The sequence below is a fragment of the Trachypithecus francoisi genome, unplaced genomic scaffold (genome assembly GCF_009764315.1).
Source record: "Trachypithecus francoisi isolate TF-2019V2 unplaced genomic scaffold, Tfra_2.0 Lachesis_group11, whole genome shotgun sequence".
NCBI lineage: Eukaryota > Metazoa > Chordata > Mammalia > Primates > Cercopithecidae > Trachypithecus > Trachypithecus francoisi.
Window position 1 is genome coordinate 94,963,316 of NW_022681456.1, and position 21,466 is coordinate 94,984,781.

A 21,466-nucleotide genomic window follows, 5' to 3' on the forward strand; every position below is an offset into this window, starting at 1 on the left:
TACTAGTCATTTTCATGTTTCATCATTTAATTGATGTGATATAGGTATTGAATGAGAAATACAAAATACTAGCCTGGGAACCTCTATAGGAGAGATTTTACTGAGTATCCTGAGGCTGACTCATGCACAATGTGAGACATACTAAGTTTTGAAGAATTGATGGGACTCAGGTGGACACAGGTGGATATGGGAGGCAGAGTGTAGACCAAGAGGGAGTAGGCTCAGGGAGGATTGAGGCTACAGTGATGATGTACATAAGAGGCTGAAGCCAGATTCCAATGGTCTATGAATTCAAGTCCAACTTCTGTCTACAGGCAAAGGGAATTTATTATTTTTTTAGCAGAGTATGCCATGATAGGAGTCAAAGATCACCATGGCAGTGATGCCCAGAACTAACTGGGGCTCTCGCCTCTTGGGTAGATTTAGGAAACCTATTTATGAGGCTGCTGCCAAGGTACAGCTGTGAGATTATACTTTTGGAGTCATCAGTTGGTATGGAAATGATTCAGTCATTCATTCAAAAAGAATTTCTTGACACTTTCTGCATACTAGTCTTGTATTTAATACTAAAGATGGAAAGATGGATAAGAAGTGCTCCTGTCCTGAAGCCTCTAATGGCCTAATATAGGAGAGAGATTTTTTTTTCAGTCTGTTAAGTAAATGATGGATATAGTGTTATAGGAACTCCCAAGAGGAGTGAATAACTTAGCCTCACAACAGAAAGATATTTGAGATTTTTGAATAAAATAATGCCAGGTACAGTGAGGGAGAGGTAAATTCTAGGTGAAATGTAATCTTCGAAGGCCCTGTCATCTGAAAGAGCTAGTCAGGTTTGGACAAGAGTGAGAAGTTAGAGCAGCTAGGAGGAGGGCTATGATGATCTTCTGGGAGTTTGGGGGTGAAGCAGGAAGGCCAGCCTTTGGTGGGTGTGGATGGAACTTGAAATCCTTTGCTCTTACTTTCATGACACATCAGATTTGGGTTTGTTTGTTGAAAGCCTCAAAATATTTTTTTAAATCAATATTAATTTTAGATGGATGAATTGATGAGCCTCTGTCCCCTATAATATTAGCTCACACCTGTAATCCCAGCACTCTGGGAGTCCAAGGCAGGTGAATTATAAAGTCAGGAGCCCAAGACCAGCCTGGCCAAGATGGTGAAACCCTGTCTCTACTAAAAAAATACAAAAATTAGCTGGATGTGGTGATGGGCACCTGTAATCCCAGTTACTCAGGAGGCTGAGACAGAGAATTGCTTGAACCCATGAGAAAGAGGTTGCAGTGAGCCGAGATGGTGCCACTGCATTCCAGGCTGGGTGACAGAGCGAGACTCCATCTCAAATAATAATAATAATAATAATAATAATAATAATTATTATTATTATTTTAAAATCCATGTCAGTAAGATGCTTCTCAGAATGATATTTAAATGGAGATGTTATTTCTAAACAAATTTATGCTGGAGAATGTGTTCTTATAATTTCATGCTAATAGATCAGTGATACTTGGCTCTATATGAAATGTACAATATGAGTCAATCACTATCTTACAAATATAAGTATGCAGTGGCCATTTTAAGAATGATAGATTTAGATAACACATGTATTAATTGGTGGCAAACAGTCTGATTACAAGTAAGTACCTGCCGGGTGCCATGACTCAACGCCTGTAATCTCGGCACTTTGGGAGGCTAAGGCGGGTGGATCACCTGAGGTCAGGAGTTTGAGACCACCCTGGCTAACATGGTGAAACCCCATGTCTACCAAAAAAATACAAAAATTAGCTGGGTGTAGTGGCACGTACCTGTAATCTCAGCTACTCAGGAGGCTGAGGTGGGAGAATCTTGAACCCCAGAGGCAGAGGTTGCAGTGAGCCAAGATCGTGCCACTGCACTCCAACCTGGGTGACAGCGTGAGACCCTTTGTCAAAACAACTCCCAAAAGTAAATACCTTAGTGCTGAAGATAGAAATACGACTGTTTATCATGAAGATATTACAGTGTGATACGAAAAATATGTTTAAGATTTGCTTTCACAGCATATGAATTAATTTATCTAAGCTCTAATATTCTCACCTAGCTGGTGTTCCAGCAGTTATGCAATGTTGTTTACAGGATCAAATGAGTTAGTAGCGGTGAACATACTTACAAACTCTTCACTGCTATTAGGTATTGTTTGCTGTTATCTTCAGAATGTTTTAGGTTAAGTCTCTATATTCGGCATTTAAGTTGGCAATAAAAATTGCTCTCACCTTCAGTTACCTGATTTTTTTCCAGGAAAATGTAAACATGGTTTGGTAATGACAGAGCAGTTTGTGTAAGTCTAATTCCCCTGAAGATGACCATTATAAACATGGGCAGAATGTATGTATGTATAGAGCAATGGATGATATTTAGGATACTGAAAATACTCTTTATTATACTTTAATGGTAGATACATGCCATTATACATTTGTCCAAACTCATGAACTATACAGCACCAAGAGTGAAACCTAATGTAAACCTTGGACTATAGGTGATAATGATGTGCTAATGTGGGCTCATCTCTTGCAACAAATGTCCCACTTTGGTGGAAGATGTTGATAATCAGGGAGGCTATGCATACGTGGGCAGGAAGTGTATGGGATATCTCTGTACCTTCCTCTCAATTTTATGATAGTAGCAAAAAAGTTGGAGGCAGTAAACGGAATTATATATTTGTGAAATGGTGCAGCAGTATCTCCAGGTAGACTGATAAGTGAAAGATACATGTTTTTATCTGTAGAACAATGACTAGAATATATTACAAAAAGAAACACATAAGAAGCCATATGAGCATGAAAATGGAATTCTTAAAATATTTGGATAAGCTGAATAAATGCAATAAATTAAGAACACAGGAATGAATAAGAGATGGCACAAATAGCAAATAGCAAAATGGTATACCTAAAACACATTTATGGTAATAATTACATTAAATGCAAAAATTATTGTGTACTAAAAATGTGACACAGATATGCATTGTCTAAAGAGACATACTTTAATGCTATTAGATTCAAAGTGAAAGGTTGGGAAAAGATATAGTACACAAAAGTAAGTATAGGAAGGCTGGTGTGGCTATATTAATAGTCACACAAAGTAGACTTCTGGAGACACAGTATTAGCAGAGATAAAGAAGGACATTTTCTAATGACAAAAGAGCCAAGTCATCAGAAATGATAATGATACAAAATGTGTAGTTTATCTAATAAGATAGCTTCAGAATACATGAAGCAAAAATTGTCAGCTGGCAGTTAGCCAACAGTGTGAATGCACTTAATTCTGTAGAGCTGTATACTTAAAAATGGATAAAATGGTAATTTTATTTATATTTTACCACAATAAAAATGGGCAAATCAGGCTTATATTTGCAAAATTTTTAACTTTTTTTTTTTTTAACAATGATAGAACATCTAGATATAAGATAGGTTATAAAAAAGCAGTCCAGTACTATTAAATACCTTGTCAAAATTGACATTTGTAGACTGCTGCATCCAACAATTGCACTATACATATTATTTTCCTTTCCTTTCCTTTTCCTTTTCTTTCTTTACTTTTTTTTTCTGTTCTTTTTTTTTTTTTTTGAGACAGGGTCTTGCTCTGTCACCCAGACTGCAGTGCAGTGGCATGAACATGGCTCACTGCAGCCTCGACCTCCTGGGCTCAAGCAACCCTTCCACCTCAGCCTCCTGAGTAGCTAGGACTAGAAGCAAATGCCACCATGCCCATTAATTTTTGTATTTTTTTTTTGTAGAGACAGGGTTTTGCCATGTCTTTAAACTCCTGGGCTCAAGTGATCCACCCACCTTGGCCTGGGATTATAGGTGTGAGCTACCACACCTGGCCTTACGTATTATTTTTCAAGTTTACATTAGACAGTCTCCAGAATTCATCATATCCTGGGGTATAAAATAAATGTTAATAATTTATTAAATAAATAAATGAAGTATATGTCCCCTGACCATAGCAGAATTAAATTAGAAACAATAGCAATAAGATAGCCAGAAAAAGCTGCAAATATTTGTAAATTAAAGTAACATGTTCTAAATAATTCATAGGTCTAAGGGGAAATCAGAAGGAAAATTGGAAAATAGCTTTGAATGGAAAGAAAATACAATATATTAAAATTTGTGAAATGCAGCTACAGCAGTGCTTAGATGAAAATACGTAGCTTAAAAGTGATTACAGTAGAGAAGAGGAAAGGTTTAAAGTCAGTGATCTAAGTTTCATGTTAAGAAGCTAGAAAAATAAGAGATAATTAAAACCAAACAAAACAAAGAATGAAACAATAAACAGCAGAAGTCAATGTAACAGTTGGTTCTTTGAAAAGATTAATAAAATTGATAAACTGGCTATGATTGATTAAACCGATTAAGAAAAAAAGATAAAGTACAAAGTATCCATATTAGGAATAAAAGAGGGCATGTCATTTTATGGACATTATGAGGATAATGAAGGAATACTGTGAACAACTTTGTGCCAATAAATTTACCAACTTAGATGGGATGGTCATTTGCTTGACAATCACAACTTACCAAAAATGGACATAAAATGGAAAATTCGAGTATCCCTGTATTTATTAAAGAAGCTAAATCCTGATTAATAAGTTACTTGCAAAGCAAGTTCCAGGCCCATATAGAATTTTTTTTTTCTTTTTTTGAGACCGAGTCTCACTCACTCTGGCACTCAGGTGGCTGCAGTGCAGTGGCACGATCACAGCTCACTACAGCATCGACCTCCTAGGCTCAAGGGATCCTCCCACCTCAACCTCCTGAGTAGCTGGGACCACAGACACATGCAACCACACCCAGCAAATCTTTGTATTTTTTGTAGAGTTGAGGTTTCACCTTGTTGCCTGGGCTGGTTTTGAAATCCTGAGCTTAAGCAATCTACCCACCGCAGCTTCCCAGATTGCTGAGATTATAGGTGTGGGCCACTGCACCCAGCCCCTGGTGAATGCTATAAAATATTTAAGGAAGAAATAGCTTCGATTTTAAACAAAAACTTTAAGAAAATTAAGGTAGAATAAACACTTCCCATTAAGGTTTTTGAAGCCAGCATAATTCTAATACTAGGGCCTGAATTGTTACAAGAAAAGTAAATTTGAGTCCAATTTCATGAACACAGACCAAAAAGTATCCTTAACAACAAAAAATTAGTAAAACTGAACCAAGCAGTATGTAAAAGGGGAATAAATCATGACCCAGGAAGGTTGGTTGGTTTAGCATATGGAAAAATAATCCATGCAAGTTACCATATTGAAATTATTCAATGGAGGCAAACCTGTATGATCATCTCAGTATATGCAGAGAAAATATTTGAGAGAATAACATTCATTTATGATAAAACCTTTCAGCAAACCAGAATAGAAAATGACATCCACACAAAAAAAATTGCAGCCAACTTTATTCTCAGTGGTGGAAAAATGATGCTTTCCCTTATGACTGTTTGCTAGGCAAAGATATCCACTATCATCACTTACATTCATTCAACCAAAAAAGTTGATTCTAAAATTTTTATGGAAAATCAGAGGACCTAAAATTGCTAAACTATCTCAAAGAACAAAGTTGGAGGATTCAGTGTCTAATTTCAAGACTTATTATAACACTAAAGTAATCAACACAGTTGGTAACAGTAGATAAATGAATCAGTGACATAGAAGGAACAACCATAGGAATGAATTTTTAAAATATTGTGCTGACTAAAAGAAGCTAGACACAAAGCAGTACATTCCCCATGATTCCATATGAAGTTCATCAATGTGCTATGGGGACAAAAGTTTGATCAGTGGTAGTCTGTGGCAATGGGGATTGACTGGAACAGGGGTATAAGAGAACTTCCTCGAATTATGGAAATGTTCTCTTTCTTGATTGAGATAGTGTTTACAAGGGTGTGCATATTTTCTTAAAATTCAGAATGGTTACACCTTGGATCTCTGCATTTTCTTGTATATACATTTTACGTAAAAAATAAATTAATTTCAGCCTTATGGTGGATTTCTCTGATATATTCCTGTTCTGCCTTGGCCAGTGAATAATATAAATGTTTCTGCCGGAATGTTTTTCTAATAGCTTCTGTTGGAATAACTGCTCTCCTTACTCCTCCTACACTGGGCCTAAACCCCTATCATAGCAGTTAAAGAATCCTATTTTGTTTGATGATTAGTGGAGTGTAGGTTACTTGAAGCAAGGGATGTCTGTTGATCATTACTGTTTCTCTATAATCTGTAGCTCAAAGCTTTTCATGGATTCTCAGGGTTTGGGAGAAGAAAAAGGATATGTGTATATTTAAGAAGTGTGTACATTATTTTCAGCAATAGTACTGTGGATTTTGTGCAGGTCTTAACATATTTTACCATACAGTTTAAAACTACCTAATATTAGTGCAAAATGCCACATTCATTGATTTCAGCAGTATCACATTCTGTCAGAATATATTTTGCTTCTTCCACTATAATCATGACATTTTAAATAACCCTGGCCAAGCCACTTATATGCTGATATTAATTTACTTGGTGGCGTCTTCTCTTAAGCTATGTAGACAGAGTTAATATTTTGTTATGTTTACTTATCTGGTAATGATGGTTTGTTTGTTTGCAGTTTACACAGAATCTTTCTCTAGGTAACACAGGAGTTGATATTTGCGGATCATATATTACCTGCATTTAACGTGAAAGATTCCAGCCGTGCACATTGAAATTTTTCTTATGTACCTTCAGCTGTGGTCTTATGTTTATTCTGTAGCTGCCGTCCGATTATCAAGTTTATCAGTCATCAGGGTGCATGTTTTACATTGTCCTTGGTGGAAGAGGAAAAGTAACTTTCCAGCCTGGGATCTCAATGTGGCAATGTTTTCTTTTCTGCTAAAATAGACTTGTGAAGCATGAACTAAAATTTAAAAATGTGTTACCAAGTAAGTTGCTGTAACATAACTTTGGCAACTGGCTAAATTCAGTGTTATCTGTTTGCATCTAAAACTTTTGCATTAAGTAGAAACATATTACATAAATCGTAACTTACGTTTGGTGACCATGTTATCATGTAAATAGCACTTTGGGAGGCCGAGACGGGCGGATCACGAGGTCAGGAGATCGAGACCATCCTGGCTAACATGGTGAAACCCCGTCTCTACTAAAAAATACAAAAAAACTAGCTGGGCGAGGTGGCGGGCGCCTGTAGTCCCAGCTACTCGGGAGGCTGAGGCAGGAGAATGGCGTAAACCCGGGAGGCGGAGCTTGCAGTGAGCTGAGATCCGGCCACAGCACTCCAGCCTGGGCGACAGAGCGAGACTCCGTCTCAAAAAAAAAAAAAAAAAAAATCTAGTTATTGATCAATAACGATGACCATTTCTTTTGTAAATCCATGGATAGAGATCTTTTAGTGAACACATCACTCATGTGATTATTCTTTCAGTATATGAAAGATTCAAAATTCGTTTGGAACATTGAACAATGTAGTTGGATAGCTCTGGATGTAGGGCTGAGGGCACAGTGTTCTTGGATGAGGTTGAAGGGGTTTAAGTTATGCTTTTTTAAGGGGAAAATGTTTCACTGTCCTGTTTATCATTGCGAAGTTCTAGCTGGGGGGGATGCCATCCCTGGGTAAGTTTATTCATGGTGCTCAGTGATTAGCTTTAGTGCTTGGCATTTAACATACATTCAGGAGATGTTTCCTGGGTAAATAGCTGAGTAGCAGCTCAGAGAAGTCACAAGGCTTAGCTTTCCAAGCAAACACAATACATCTTCATTAGGTAGTGTTTTCAAATAATCTACTGATTCTAATTGCTAACCCTTTTTATTTTCGGTGAACTATTGCAGGAAAAAAAGATTTTGAGTTTATTTTATAGTTATTTGTGAAAGGATGCCAACTTGAAGCTATAGAATTTTAAAGAATAAATCATCTTAATATTTATAATACTCCTCTGAGCTATTCAGAATGGGCTAACATGGACACGATTTGTTAATCAATAGCAAAAGTGCAAGCCAGAAGACAGACTGGAAATAAAACTTAATTGGAATTACAGATACAATTTTTTCATTTCTTTTTTTTTTTTTTTTTTTTTAGTTTAAGACAGCATTGGATGTTATTAGAGAATTTGCTAAAAAGCCTCACTGTACTCAGGATGACATTTCAGAGATAGTCAGTGAGCCAATCTTAGTGTTTTAGAAAGTATCAAGATTATCTGTGACTAAAATATATGAGGTGGTTATTTTGCTTGGAACCATAGTTTTGACAATATGAAGTTGGGAAACCAGTAAGGAAGTGATAGTTGACCTGTACCTTAATGCTCTCATGACCTGTTGGGAGGATAACTGGCTAAATGAGTATGGTGTCTGAAAACCTTTCCTGTGCCTCTCAAAGTGAAAAGTGTCTTCTCTTAGTAGAATTCAGCTCCTCAAGGGCTATAAAAACAATTGCATGTTTTAAAAAAATATAATGTATTGTAATAAACTTCCCTTAAGTAGGATAGTTTTTCCATTACAGCTTGACTTAAAATTAAAACCACAGATCATATAGATCTTCCACTGTAAGGCATTGGCAACCTTTTCATGTCATTTGTGAATTTAAGGAGAAACAGGAACATAGGGGAGAAGGGAAAGAAACAGAGCACAAAAGCAAGACACAATTATTTACTCCTATACAGTTTCTCTAGGAGGAGTGAGGCTTGGGGAAACCTTTGGGATGCAGAGATTGAAAAATAAAGAGAAAGCAACTTGTGATCTATCATATTCATCATAGAAAATATTTTCAAAGGATCAAATCCTTTAAAATCTTGCAAACGAATATTTTTGCTCCTAATGGTTTTTAAAAATTACCCACCTTCTTGTTATCCAGCTTTTTCCTGCATGAAAAGTTTTCTAGTGTATGTTAAAGAAACATTAAATAAAACCTTAGTTTGGCACAGTGTTCAAAATAAGCAGTACAAATTTACCCTTTACACGTGAGGTATTTTAACTAGTCAGCTATTTTAACAGTAATGCTCTTAGGGAGTTCTGATTTAGTAAGCATAGGTGTTGAGAGAATCACAGGATATTCCGTTCCTACTAGCAGTTCTGTGTTATTTAAATCCAGCTTGCAGTTACCCAGCCCAGTGGGTGGTACTGTGTTGGGCACCTGTGCTGGGCACAATTAGGAGTGACAGCTCCCAGCCAGCCAGCTTTGCTTTTGCTTTGTTATTTCTGCAGTGTTTACTGCATTTAACAGAGGTGAGGGAATAATACTTCCAAAGGGAACCTCTGAATTCTTTAAACATGAAGCTAAGGTAAATTAATGCACTTTTTAAAATTTGTTCTACTGAATTAATTATCAAGTAATTACTGAACATTTAATATAGCTTGACTTACAGTAAACATTTATTGTAGGAGCCAGACTTCCTGGATTTTAACTGTAGTTCTGTTGCATACTAACCACGTATCTTCTTTGTGCCTCATTTCTTTGTCTATAAAGTGGGGATAATAATGGGCACTCGCCTCATAGGGTTGTTGTGAAATCATAGGAGTTAATGTTTCTTTTTTTTTTTTTTTTTTTTTTTTTTTTGAGGCGGAGTCTCGCTTTGTCGCCCGGACTGGAGTGCAGTGGCCGGATCTCAGCTCACTGCAAGCTCCGCCTCCCGGGTTTACGCCATTCTCCTGCCTCAGCCTCCCAAGTAGCTGGGACTACAGACGCCTGCCACCTCGCCCGGCTAGTTTTTGTATTTTTTTTTTAGTAGAGACGGGGTTTCACCGTGTTAGCCAGGATGATCTCGATCTCCTGACCTCGTGATCCGCCCGTCTCGGCCTCCCAAAGTGCTGGGATTACAGGCTTGAGCCACCGCGCCCGGCCAATGTTTCTTAACTGTTCTGAACAGTGCTTGGCACATGGTAACTGGTGCTACACATTAGCTATTACTATTGCCATTAGTATTGTTGTTACTAAACAATTACATGTCTATGCTGAGATTGTGCATTCAACTAGATTTTCACATATTTGGAACATAATCATCACACCTCTGGACTGCTAAAGAGTAGATAACATGCTAACTCATGTTGTCGGTTCAGAGAGGAGGTCAATGATCACGAAGTGCAAAAAGTCTGTGACTTAAGGAAGCAGATGTTAGAGGATTATTGTCTTTCGTTACATAGGTGAGAGCAGCAGGATTGCTTTAAAACAGGAATGAGAGCGAATGTGCAGTTCAGAGAAGGAGCTGTTTGGTTTGTTGTGAGGCCCCTAGCCATCTGATGGAAGAGACAGCAGACTTGCTCAGCTGAGCCATAGCAGGAGGTCTGGCCCCAGGAATGCAGGATCCATGATTCACACAGCTTCAGTCTCTGGAATTGAGAAGGCTTAACCTGAGGTGACATTGGTGGGATTGTTCTTTATTGATAGCTGGCCTAACCTTGTCATTTGGAAGCGTTCCTCTCCCTTTAAATGGCCTGCTTTGGTAGGAAGGTGCTGGTACTGCTAGCTGTGCCAGAAAATAGTTCATTTCATAACTGTAAGTTTAGAAAATTTTAAATCCTTAGATGAGTGATCATGATGGTAAAGAACATACTAAATATTTTTAAAACTTATGAGAGCTTGGCATGCCTGTTCGACTGTGTGTTCGTCTGGTGCGCTTACTTGCCCGCAGAGGATAAATGGCTTTTGCCCTAAGGTGTGGACCTTGAGTGCTTGTTGTTCATGTTTACCCCGGGTTTTAAAAGCATTTAGATCCTTGGTTCTCAGCCACAACCGCACATTAGCACCACCTGGAGAGCTTTTAATAAAACAGAACTCCCTGGGCCCAGAGCCCAGATCAATTAATCAAAATCCCTGGGGGAGGGTGGGCCTGGAAACTGGTGGGTTTCACCAGCCTCCTAGGTGATTCTAATGTGAAACCAGGTTTAGAGTACCTGACTAAATTTAGAATAATGAGATCTCTTGTATCAATAGGAAACTACTTGCTTTTCTGGGGGACTGCCTGCCCCAGTATATCACAATACTCTGTCATTCATCTAATTCCTGCTTTCCTTGGATTTAGAGGACTGGTAGTCCTACTACTGCCTTAGTTTAGTTTATAGAGATCCTTCTCTTTTTGTCTCATGTTGAAATTTTTATAAGTACCACAGCAACACAGCCTCTTATTTATCTTTCCTATTCTCCAGTCTGCACATCGTTAGAGGAATGTTTTTCTTAAGAAAGAAATTGGTTAGTTCTACCTGCTGAAAATTTAGTTGGGTGATACGGCCAGAACAAACACGTTACAATGATTTCACTTAATTCCCCCAGCAGTCTTATGAAATAGACACTATCACCTGTGTGTTAAAACGTTAAGTAACTTGGCCGAATGCAGTGGCGCATGCCTCTAATCCCAGCACTTTGGGCGGGTGGATCACGAGATCAGGAGTTCGAGACCAGCCTGGCCAATATTTTGAAACCCCATTTCTACTAAAAATACAAAAATTAGCCAGGTGTGGTGGCACGCAACTGTAGTCCCAGCTACTCAGGAGGCTGAGGTAGGAGAATTGCTTGAACCCAGGAGGCGGAGGTTGCAGTGAGTTGAGACCGCACCACTATACTCCAGTATGGGAGACAGAGTGAGACTCCATCTCAATAAATAAATAAATAAAATGGTAAGTAACTTGACCAGGTTCTCGTGGTTTGTATGCCCAGAGCTGACGTGACACCTACATCTGTTCCTGTGTCCTCTGTTATATAAGCTCTGATCTTGTGTACTGCATTTCTTCAAAGCCATGAAAATTATTCATATCAAAATATTTTTATCATGAAAGTTAATTAAAACAAAATAAGCTTTCCATTTTACTTTTAGAAGTATTAGGATACAAATGTGTAAAACATTTTTTTCTTGACTCATCTCTGGAAAGAAGCTTTAGTATTCTTAATGATGGGCAGCAGGGTACAAATTCCTTTTCCCCACGTTGGTATAGGGCAACAAAATTGTACATTTCAGATCCAGACTCTTGCACAGATTTCTTTTTTTTTTTTTTTTTTTTTTTTTTGAGACGGAGTCTCGCTCTGTCGCCCAGGCTGGAGTGCAGTGGCCAGATCTCAGCTCACTGCAAGCTCCGCCTCCCGGGTTTACGTCATTCTCCTGCCTCAGCCTCCCGAGTAGCTGGGACTACAGGCGCCCGCCACCTCGCCCGGCTAGTTTTTTTGTATTTTTTAGTAGAGACGGGGTTTCACCATGTTAGCCAGGATGGTCTCGATCTCCTGACCTCGTGATCCGCCCGTCTCGGCCTCCCAAAGTGCTGGGATTACAGGCTTGAGCCACCGCGCCCGGCCTCTTGCACAGATTTCAAAAGGTGAGAAGGCCTATTCTGTCTTCGGTAACTCACTTAAGAAACATAGGCTGATATATGTCTGTATTTTCCTTTTCTTTTTGTCTTCTCTTTTCTCTTCTCTTCCTTTCTCTTTTTTCTGTTTTAAAAAAACTTGTAAAAATACTGCATCCTGGGATTTAATAGCAAGTAGTAGAGTGCAAAATATTATGTGAGCATCTTGGACCTGAAAATGATTCAGTTTATGCATTTATTTCAGTGCTTTTTGAAGCATTATCTGCCACTTTTCTATCTTAATAGAAAGATAGGTGTAGATAAATGAAACATAAAGGCTTAGTACTTTTAAAATTTATTTCCTAATCCAGTATATTTAGGGTCTACCTTAAAAAATCACTTTTAAATAATTATCAATATAGTATAAACATTTCTTTGACACAGCTCAGATGGAAGTTTTATTGATTTACAGCAATAAAACACACGTTTAAATAACAGATTAAATTATACAAGTTAACATCTTAAGGAGAAGAGGCCAACAGTACATATTTTTGTGAGCTGATCTCTGTAGCTCTCATCCGAGGACTAGAAGAGAAGGTCCAGTGATATCTATAATAATGAATGGTTTGGTTGGAGGGAATTACTGTGCAAGTAAGTTTGCAGAGCTAAATGACCCAGAAGAGTTGTCTCCTAAGATATTGTCATGTCAATCCAAAGCACAGTTATTTTCTGGTTAGTTAATGTAGAAAGTTTAGATATACAGGTGCTTATGTATTATTTCATAAAATATGTACTCAGTGCCTACTGTGTGCAAGATGACTAGATGCTATGCTGAATACAAAGTTAAATAATATTAAGTAATTGATTGGGATAGGTAAATAATGTATTATAATACAGGATACAGAGACATAAATTAAGGCTAAAAAACTGTGTGCTCTGTGGATGAGCAGAGGCAGGAGTGACTAAATATTGGTGTAATTATCACAATCCATGGCCTAAAGCATAAGACACCTCTAATAAGATTTAACACTGCAGGCCAACTGATTCATTTAGTCATTCATTCATAAATAGTTTATTTACTTTCCAAATCCTGGTGAATTTTTCTGTTTCCATGTGTAGTTTTAGTTTGTAGTTTGTAGTAGAAGGTATTCTTACTACCCATGTAATGATCGTATTTTTTCTTCTACTGATTTTTTAATTAAAATGAAATTGCATGGAAAATAGCAGACTTATTTTGTGAGATTTATCTCTGGAACCTTTAAGACTACTATACTTTTAGTTTAGCACAGCTTAAAAGGTAGAATAGCTTTGAAAAATATATTGAGCCAGGTGACTTCCATGACTTATGCATATCAGTGTGGTTTGTTATAGAAATAGAATTGGCCTGCTGAGCTCTATTGTTTGGAATCTACCCTGGAACATACCTAGAGAAGTTGGATTAACAGAAAACATCCTGGTATCCTAGATACATGGAGTTTCCACTTGAAAGACAGCTTAAAGTTTATCTAATTCAACCCCTTTGGTTCAAAAAGATGGAGGCTTTAGAGATGTTAGGAAATCAGTCTGGTGATTATAATTTGGAGAGATCTTTGATGTTGATACACTCATTACTATTTTTGTTATTTCTTGGATGGAGTTAAAATGATATTGTGATTTGCTATTTAGAATTTTGCCAACCATTAAGAATAGATATTTAAAGAGATAACAGATAACTTACAACAATATGAGCAGATTTTTATATTTGTCATCATTTTTATTAGGATTATTGGTTTCTGACTCCATCTTTTTTTTTCCTGTGGGCGCCCATTCCTCAGGTGATGATGATGAACATGATGCTTGATGGCAAAATGAAATAGGAAAATTGTAAAGACAAAATTATAACTAATGATTCACAAGTCAGAAATAACTATAAAGAAACACATTTGGGCACTTATTTTAATGAAAAGTATGCCTTTTAAGCAGATATCAGAAAGTTTTATCATAGCCCCATTTTATATTGTAAAGTACAAAATTACATATGTTAACCTTACATAGGAATGGTGATTATGATGTTTTGCTTAATATGTTTGGTTTAGAATGTGTATACATAATTATTGTAACTTTTGCTCATTCTTTTTCAATGTAATTTGTGGGAAAGATAGAGAAATAATTAGATTTTTCTCATTTTTAAATTTTCAGTACAGCACAAAAATATCCTTTTTTCCTAGTAACAGACAGATACACAAACACACAAATAATTCTGGCTAACTTTGCATTAAATATTATTGTTGTCAACACAACACAAAAGTATGTGGTGAGCACATGATGGTAAGAGCAAATTTTACAGTAAATGTGGATTTTTTTTCTTGCAGGTACATGTTGGGACTTGCAGCAATTCCGGCAGTTATACAGTTTTTTGGCTTTCTCTTTTTGCCTGAGAGCCCTCGATGGCTTATTCAGAAAGGACAGACTCAGAAGGCCCGCAGAATTTTATCTCAGATGCGTGGTAACCAGACCATTGATGAGGAATATGATAGCATCAAAAACAACATTGAAGAGGAGGAAAAAGAGGTCGGCTCAGGTATATAGACTTTATACTTATATGAATTTAAAAACTATACAGTGGTCTTATTTATTTGTCATTATTGTGTGTGTGTATATATAAAACATTTTTTAATATATGGATATATATGTATATCCATATATTATTTATGTATAAATATCCCTATATAAAATTATATATGTATTATTGACCTTCCATATTAATTTAAAAACTATTTGAACTGTTTTCAAAATAATCATTGTAAAAAATTAAAATGCTTTGTCTACATGTGTTGCATTAATTTTCATACTGATTTTTATAAATCATATGAGTACCTCATGTACTAGTTTAGGAATAAGTTTATGTTTCCCTATTTTCATTAAAATATTTAATTCATTGTCGATTCTGAAATTTACCATGTCAGAAAACCAAGAAAAGAAAAGTCTCTTGTTAATTTATTTTGATGAATTTATTATTGAAAAAGATTTCACATAAAGATTTACCAAACAGTTCTGAGGCAGGATCTATAACCTTGACAGCCTGATTTGGGTAAGTGGTGTGTAGCATGTAAGCAATGGGAAAAGGTAGACATTTCACAATGCAGTTTTTCGACAATAACAGCCTGCTCACTTTACATTTCCCAAATTGGTCTTATTTTCTCTTGTGTTTCCTTTTGCCTCTATATTAGTTGTTAGCTCAAGGGGAGAGGCAGATTAATATTAGTCAAATTATTTTTCATACCTGAGAAAATGCCAAGCACACCCACTCCTTTGTTGATACATGTCATATACAGGTGTTAGAAGGTCTGTCCAGTCTACTTTCTCGTATGATTTTTTTGTGGATCTGACCATTGTTGCCTTTCTGAAACAACAGAATGAGCACTCTGAAGAAGCTGGTCTCTGTGTTAGCCACACATGGCTTGATTTAACTTTACGTACCTGTACCATGATAGCATGATGCTGTCACTTTGTTACTGAGATCAAAGCCTCAACAAACTAACAGTGAGCCGATTCTATGTGAAGTTCATTTTTTTTTTTTTTAACACTTTTTGAGCATTTGCCAGGTGTCCAGCAATGTCACCATTTCTAGAATAACATATTAGTGCAAAGATTAAGGAGAATTTTGCTTTAACAAAATGTTGTACTGAGTTCAGCATTGTGTTCATTTAAAAAATTGTCTTAAAATGTCTATTTAAATGACAACTTATTTTATGCTGCTGTCTAAATTCCTCTTCTCAGTAACTCAAATTAAATATGATTTTTTTTTTTTTTGAGATGAAGTCTCACTCTATAGCCCAGACTGGAGTGCAATGGCACGATCTTGTCTCACTGCAACCTCTGCCTCTCGAGTTCAAGTGATTCTCCTTCCTCAGCCTCCCGAGTAGTTGGGATTACAGGCATGGGCCATCACACCCAGCTAAGTTCAGTATTTTTTGTAGAGATGAGGTTTCACCATGTTGGTCAGGCTGGTCTTGAACTCCTGACCTCAGGTGATCTGCCCACCTTGGCTTCTCAAAGTACTGGGATTACAGGCGTGAGCCACTGCACCTGGCCATGAATATGTTTTAATTGTAGTAATTCCTACATTTGAAACTCATGTACAAATAATGTGTGAGTGGAAAAGCTTTTCAGGGTGAGAGAACAATTGTTAAATACTATTTATACCCTATATTTTTATTAATTTATATAAAGGATAAGAATTTAATTTTAAAAGCCTTCTTGTTTAGGGATATGGATATCATTGATTTATTACAAAGCATTAAGGATATAGCTTCATTTTGACTGCTAAAAAATATGTCTGACTACTCTAGCCATGCATGTGTTGACAGTGTATCCTATTTGAGTTTTATACATTATTCAGAATATATAACCAAATGAATTTTTAAAGAAATCTGGGGTACATAGGGTTGCAGTGATCAACATGTGCTTTAGGTTTTGTCAGAAGTCTGTGGGAGCGAAATAGGGCCCCTTTTCTTGGATATAGATAAAATAATTCCCTATTCCCCAGTTTCGTTTCACATTCACATTTGGCACAGGTTTTTAAAAATACTCTAATGTTATTCACTGGATCCTAATAACATTTGCTCATGCTTGAGTAAATATTCTAAACTTTGGAACTAATAGAATTATTAACTTATCCGTTTCTAGATTTTTATTATTTGAAGCAGTATCATCTTGCTTAATTTAAAGCTAATCTTATGTTCTTTTTAAAAAGTACACAGTTAAGAGCACTATGGCATGAATGTATTCAGACAGATTTGCCAGATTACATGGCACCAGTGATTGGGGACCTGATTTTTTACGATTAAGAAACTTGACCACAGTAAAATATGGTCTGCAGAACTGTGAATTGTAAATCGGTATTGTGATGTTCGGGAGCAAGACTCTGGGTCAGTTTAATTAGAAAATAGAGACCAGTGCAAGGACTTAATGTTAACAAACTGATATGGTCTTATCCCTCCATCATGCTTCATTCAAGAACGGTAGGCTAGCTGGACAAATGCACATAAAGAAACGGCTAACTTCAAAGTAATAAAAATGCACTGGCGCAGAAAAGATGTGGTGCAGAAAAGCCATTGTGTTGGAGGGTTAGAGAATGGCCTGTTAATCTGTCCATGGATCCTGAGAATTTTGATCCACATCATCAAGCCTGGGAACTGTGGGCAGTAGAGTGCAGCTGCCTGAAGGGAACCTTGATGTAGGCACCACAAATTATCCCAATATTCCAGGAATTTAGAAAGACGTTGTTTGAGACACCCTGTTTCTTGTAAGGAGGAATGTTTTATCGAATATGGTAGCTTAGATACCTGTTCTCATTGAGCTTACTAATAAGTAGGTCTGATTCCAGATCAGTAAACCATGTCTTGTCTAGCAGTTCCCCAGTGGATTTATGACTTGTGACTGTTATGACACTTGCATATGTGATCCTTCTCTTTTCATAGAAATTTTTCTTTTCTTGTTCACTTGAATTTAAACTTGACCTCTTGGAGGAAAATAGGCCTAGATACTGAATTTCAGCATAATGACACTGCAATCAAATACTCATTGAAGTGTATATTGGCTACATTAATTTATTTTTTGGATGTTTGAGATTGTCAGTGTATAGAGCATTTCTCTTGGTTTAAAACCACACTTTATATAGTAGATATGGCAGTTGCTCTGGCCATGTCAACAGCAAAGTTGAGGCTTCCAGGCCGTACTGTGGAATAAGGTTGGAGTGCAGTAGAATCTCATCTCTTGTGCTCATGGCATCGGGGTCAGACTCTTTTGCATGACATACAATGTTTTGTGTGTTTTTTTCCACTGTAGTTGGCAAAACAACAACAAAAAGGCAGTATGGGAAAAGAAGCAAACATTTGGTTTTCACGTGTGCTCAGCATTGTTTATACATCCTGTAGGAATAATAAAGTAAGACTAGCAGAAAGAACAGCTTGGTTTGGAGAGCTCACTGGAGTGGGAGACAAGGAGATGGAAGAATATCACTCACTGGCTGTGTCTCAAACTTGCCATCTTAAATGCATCTCGGGAGAGTTGCCACACCTCGGTTTCTTTTTAGGTTTGTAAGAAAAGAAAGCCAGTTATAATAGCTCCAAGGTCTGTTTTTTTTTAGGGTTTTGAAAGTCTGTGAGACGTGCCCCCTCTTTATTTCTAAATGCTATGTGGCAGTATTTCTTTCAAAAGTGTTTATTGAGTGACATTCATCAGAGGTGGGGATGTGGCAGTAAATAAGACTGACAAGATTCTGGTCCATTCTCATTGGATGAGGCACACAAATAATAAATGAAAGAGCAATTAACTACCAGATAAGTACAAATTATGGTAATTGCTTTGAAAAAAATGAACAGAATAATAAAATGCTTATAGAGGGAATGAAAAGGGGTACTTTACATGGGATGGTTAGGACAGCCTCTCTGAAGAGATGAACTTGAAGGGTGAAAAGGAATCAGCAATAGAGAACTGGAGGGAAGACTGTACCACAGAGAGGAAACAGCAGATGCAAAATTCTGTTTTATTAAGTGGGCCAGATTGATTTTTGCAAGTTTCGATCATGGCTATAAAGTGTACATGTACCAGATTTCTAAGATATTGCAGTAAGAACTAACTATACATCTTTTATCTCAGGTTCCCAAGCCTAAGTGTTAAATTAGTAGGGACACAATGACTGTTTTCAGAATTGAAAGCAAATTTAAATACAAAGTAACATTAATATGATTTCCATCATTTTGTGGTATGTCTGGTTTGTTTTCCTAGTTTATGTCATATTGCATAGATGTGTAATAGAGTCATGGCCTGTATTATCAACAGATACAGAATCCTGATAGAGACGTAGGTAATTACTTAAGCAATGATTGACAAACTTCTTTTTTTTTTTTTTTGAGACGGAGTCTTGCGCCCAGGCTGGAGTGCAGTGGCCGGATCTCAGCTCACTGCAAGCTCCCCCTCCTGGGTTTACGCCATTCTCCTGCCTCAGGCTCCCGAGTAGCTGGGACTACAGGCGTCCGCCAATCGCCCGGCTAGTTTTTTGTATTTTTTAGTAGAGACGGGGTTTCACCGTGTTAGCCAGGATGATCTCGATCTCCTGACCTCGTGATCTGCCCGTCTCGGCCTCCCAAAGTGCTGGGATTACAGGCTTGAGCCACCGCGCCCAGCCTGATTGACAAACTTTTCTGCTCAGCTTCAAAGTTGAGTGAAGAGAGGCAGGCCCTTTGGGGCCTAGTTATAACAGGAGGCAGCTGTGGTAAGCTCAAATATATTTGAATTTTTCCGCCTTATCCTAGACATTAACCAAAGTTTGCATTCTGTTCTATAATGTAACTGTTTTACTTGACTCTAAACATGTTTTTCTAAATAGTTCCAGTGTTTGTTCATTGGCTTCATGGAACCCATCACTCTGTCATTTATATCCCTGGGATATGTATCCCTCAGTTTGACAGACATGTACTGAAAGAGTTTGGAGTTTCTCTCTTGGGCAAATTCATTAGAGATGGTATTAAAAGTAGGGTCTGTCCATGTCACCAGAGATGAGAGGTCGTCTCTTAAATTGCTGGGCATATAGAAGGCAAAGAGTCTTTGTTAGGAGCTTTAGCTCCTGAAAGTTAAAAATTGTCTCCCACGACAAAGGAAGTAAAACGAACCAACAGAAGACACAATTCTTCTGAAGGCAGTCTTAGGGAACAATCCAGAAATGAGAAGTGTGTTTTCATGTGCTTTATATAACCTTGTTTGATAGCGCTTATTTGACTTCTTTAGTTTCTTATCCTGTACCAGCGAACAAGTGTACCCTGGGAGGAGGTGAAAGGAAAGCAAAGGCTGTTGCTGCCATGCCGTGTCAGAAGGGGCTCCCTGGCCCTGCTGCAGGAGACCTTCAGGCACGACTTCTGGGAGGTCTTAGATAAGGCACCATCTCTGTCGTCCTCCTCTCCACTCTGAAGTGGTGGTGCTAAGGCAGGATCATTGGATGCTTAAGGCAGGATCGTTGTGGTGCTAAGGCCAGGGATCATTGGAAGGAAAGCATGAACGACGAAAGCAGGAACAACAAAAGCTTTCTCTAGAGAAACATGCAGATGGTGGTGTTAGAACTACTGCAAAAAGCTAGGGAAAGAAAAAAAAGCAGTATGTTTAGGGCGAACGAGGTTATTAGGACAGCATCAGTGCAATGACAGATTGAGTAAAGGAAGGCAGGCAAGGGAGACACTGACTGCATGCCTTAGGGCAGCAAAGAGCAGCCTTTTATAAATCTATTTATAGCATGGGTTCAATCCAAGGAGCTTAAAAATGGTCATGGGCTTTTTTTCCCCTAAAAGAAAATGCCTTTTTTTTTTTTGGCGTGGGCGGCGAATTCCATGTTACAAAATTACATATGTAAACTTTTTTTTTTTTTTTTTTTGAGACAGAGTCTTGTACTGTCATCCAGGCTAGAGTGCAGTGGCACAATTTTGGCTCTTTGCAACCTCTGCCTCCTGGGTTCAAGTGATTCCCCTGCCTCAGCCTCCCCAGTACCTGGGACTACAAGCATGCACCACCATGCCCAGCTAATTTTTTGTATGTCTAGTAGAGACGGGGTTTCACTGTGTTGGCCAGGCTGGCCTCGAAGAGTGATCTGCCTGCCTTGGCCTCCCCAAGTGCTAGGATTACAGGCATGAGCCACCACACCTGGCCTTAAAAATTGTTTTACAGTTAATATTACCTAGATCATCTAGATCATGTACTTTTAAAATGGACTTATTAAATAGAAGAATGCCACCCAGAATATTGGCCCTACCTTTGGTCTGTAAAATCTCAACATTTAGTCATATAGGAGAAGTAGCAACTCATAGGCAGTAGGTAATGTTTCAGATTGGAATTAGATGCAGGCCCACTAGGTACTAGTCACTGTAATAGGGTATTCAGGTTACCTGTGTGATATATAATCTATGTGAAAACATGCAAGCCAGCAAGATTTCCATTATTTAATTTTATCAACTAATGAGCTCAGGAATCTGGGTGAACATGGGCTTTGCCTTTGACAAAGAGTTTGATCTCTAGCCTGGAAAGCAAGAGTATTGTAGGAAAGATAACTCATTCAAGAGCTTCCTGTGAGTTCATTTTAAAACATGATTTGATTTACCTCCAGTTCTTTGGGGGTCATGTCTGTCATGTATAGGAAGGGACAGCTGCATCTTCCTCTTTTTTTGCGTCTAG

General features: G+C 37.7%; 1 protein-coding gene across 1 annotated transcript in view; it reads left to right on the forward strand.

Moving 5' to 3' along the window:
* The window catches only part of SLC2A13 (solute carrier family 2 member 13), a 391,075-nt gene that overhangs the window by 76,387 nt on the left and 293,222 nt on the right, over positions 1-21,466 (forward strand). The window contains exon 3 of the mRNA XM_033222427.1: positions 14,617-14,825. Coding sequence (XP_033078318.1) covers positions 14,617-14,825 — 209 coding nt within the window. The remainder of the gene's footprint in view (positions 1-14,616; positions 14,826-21,466) is intronic.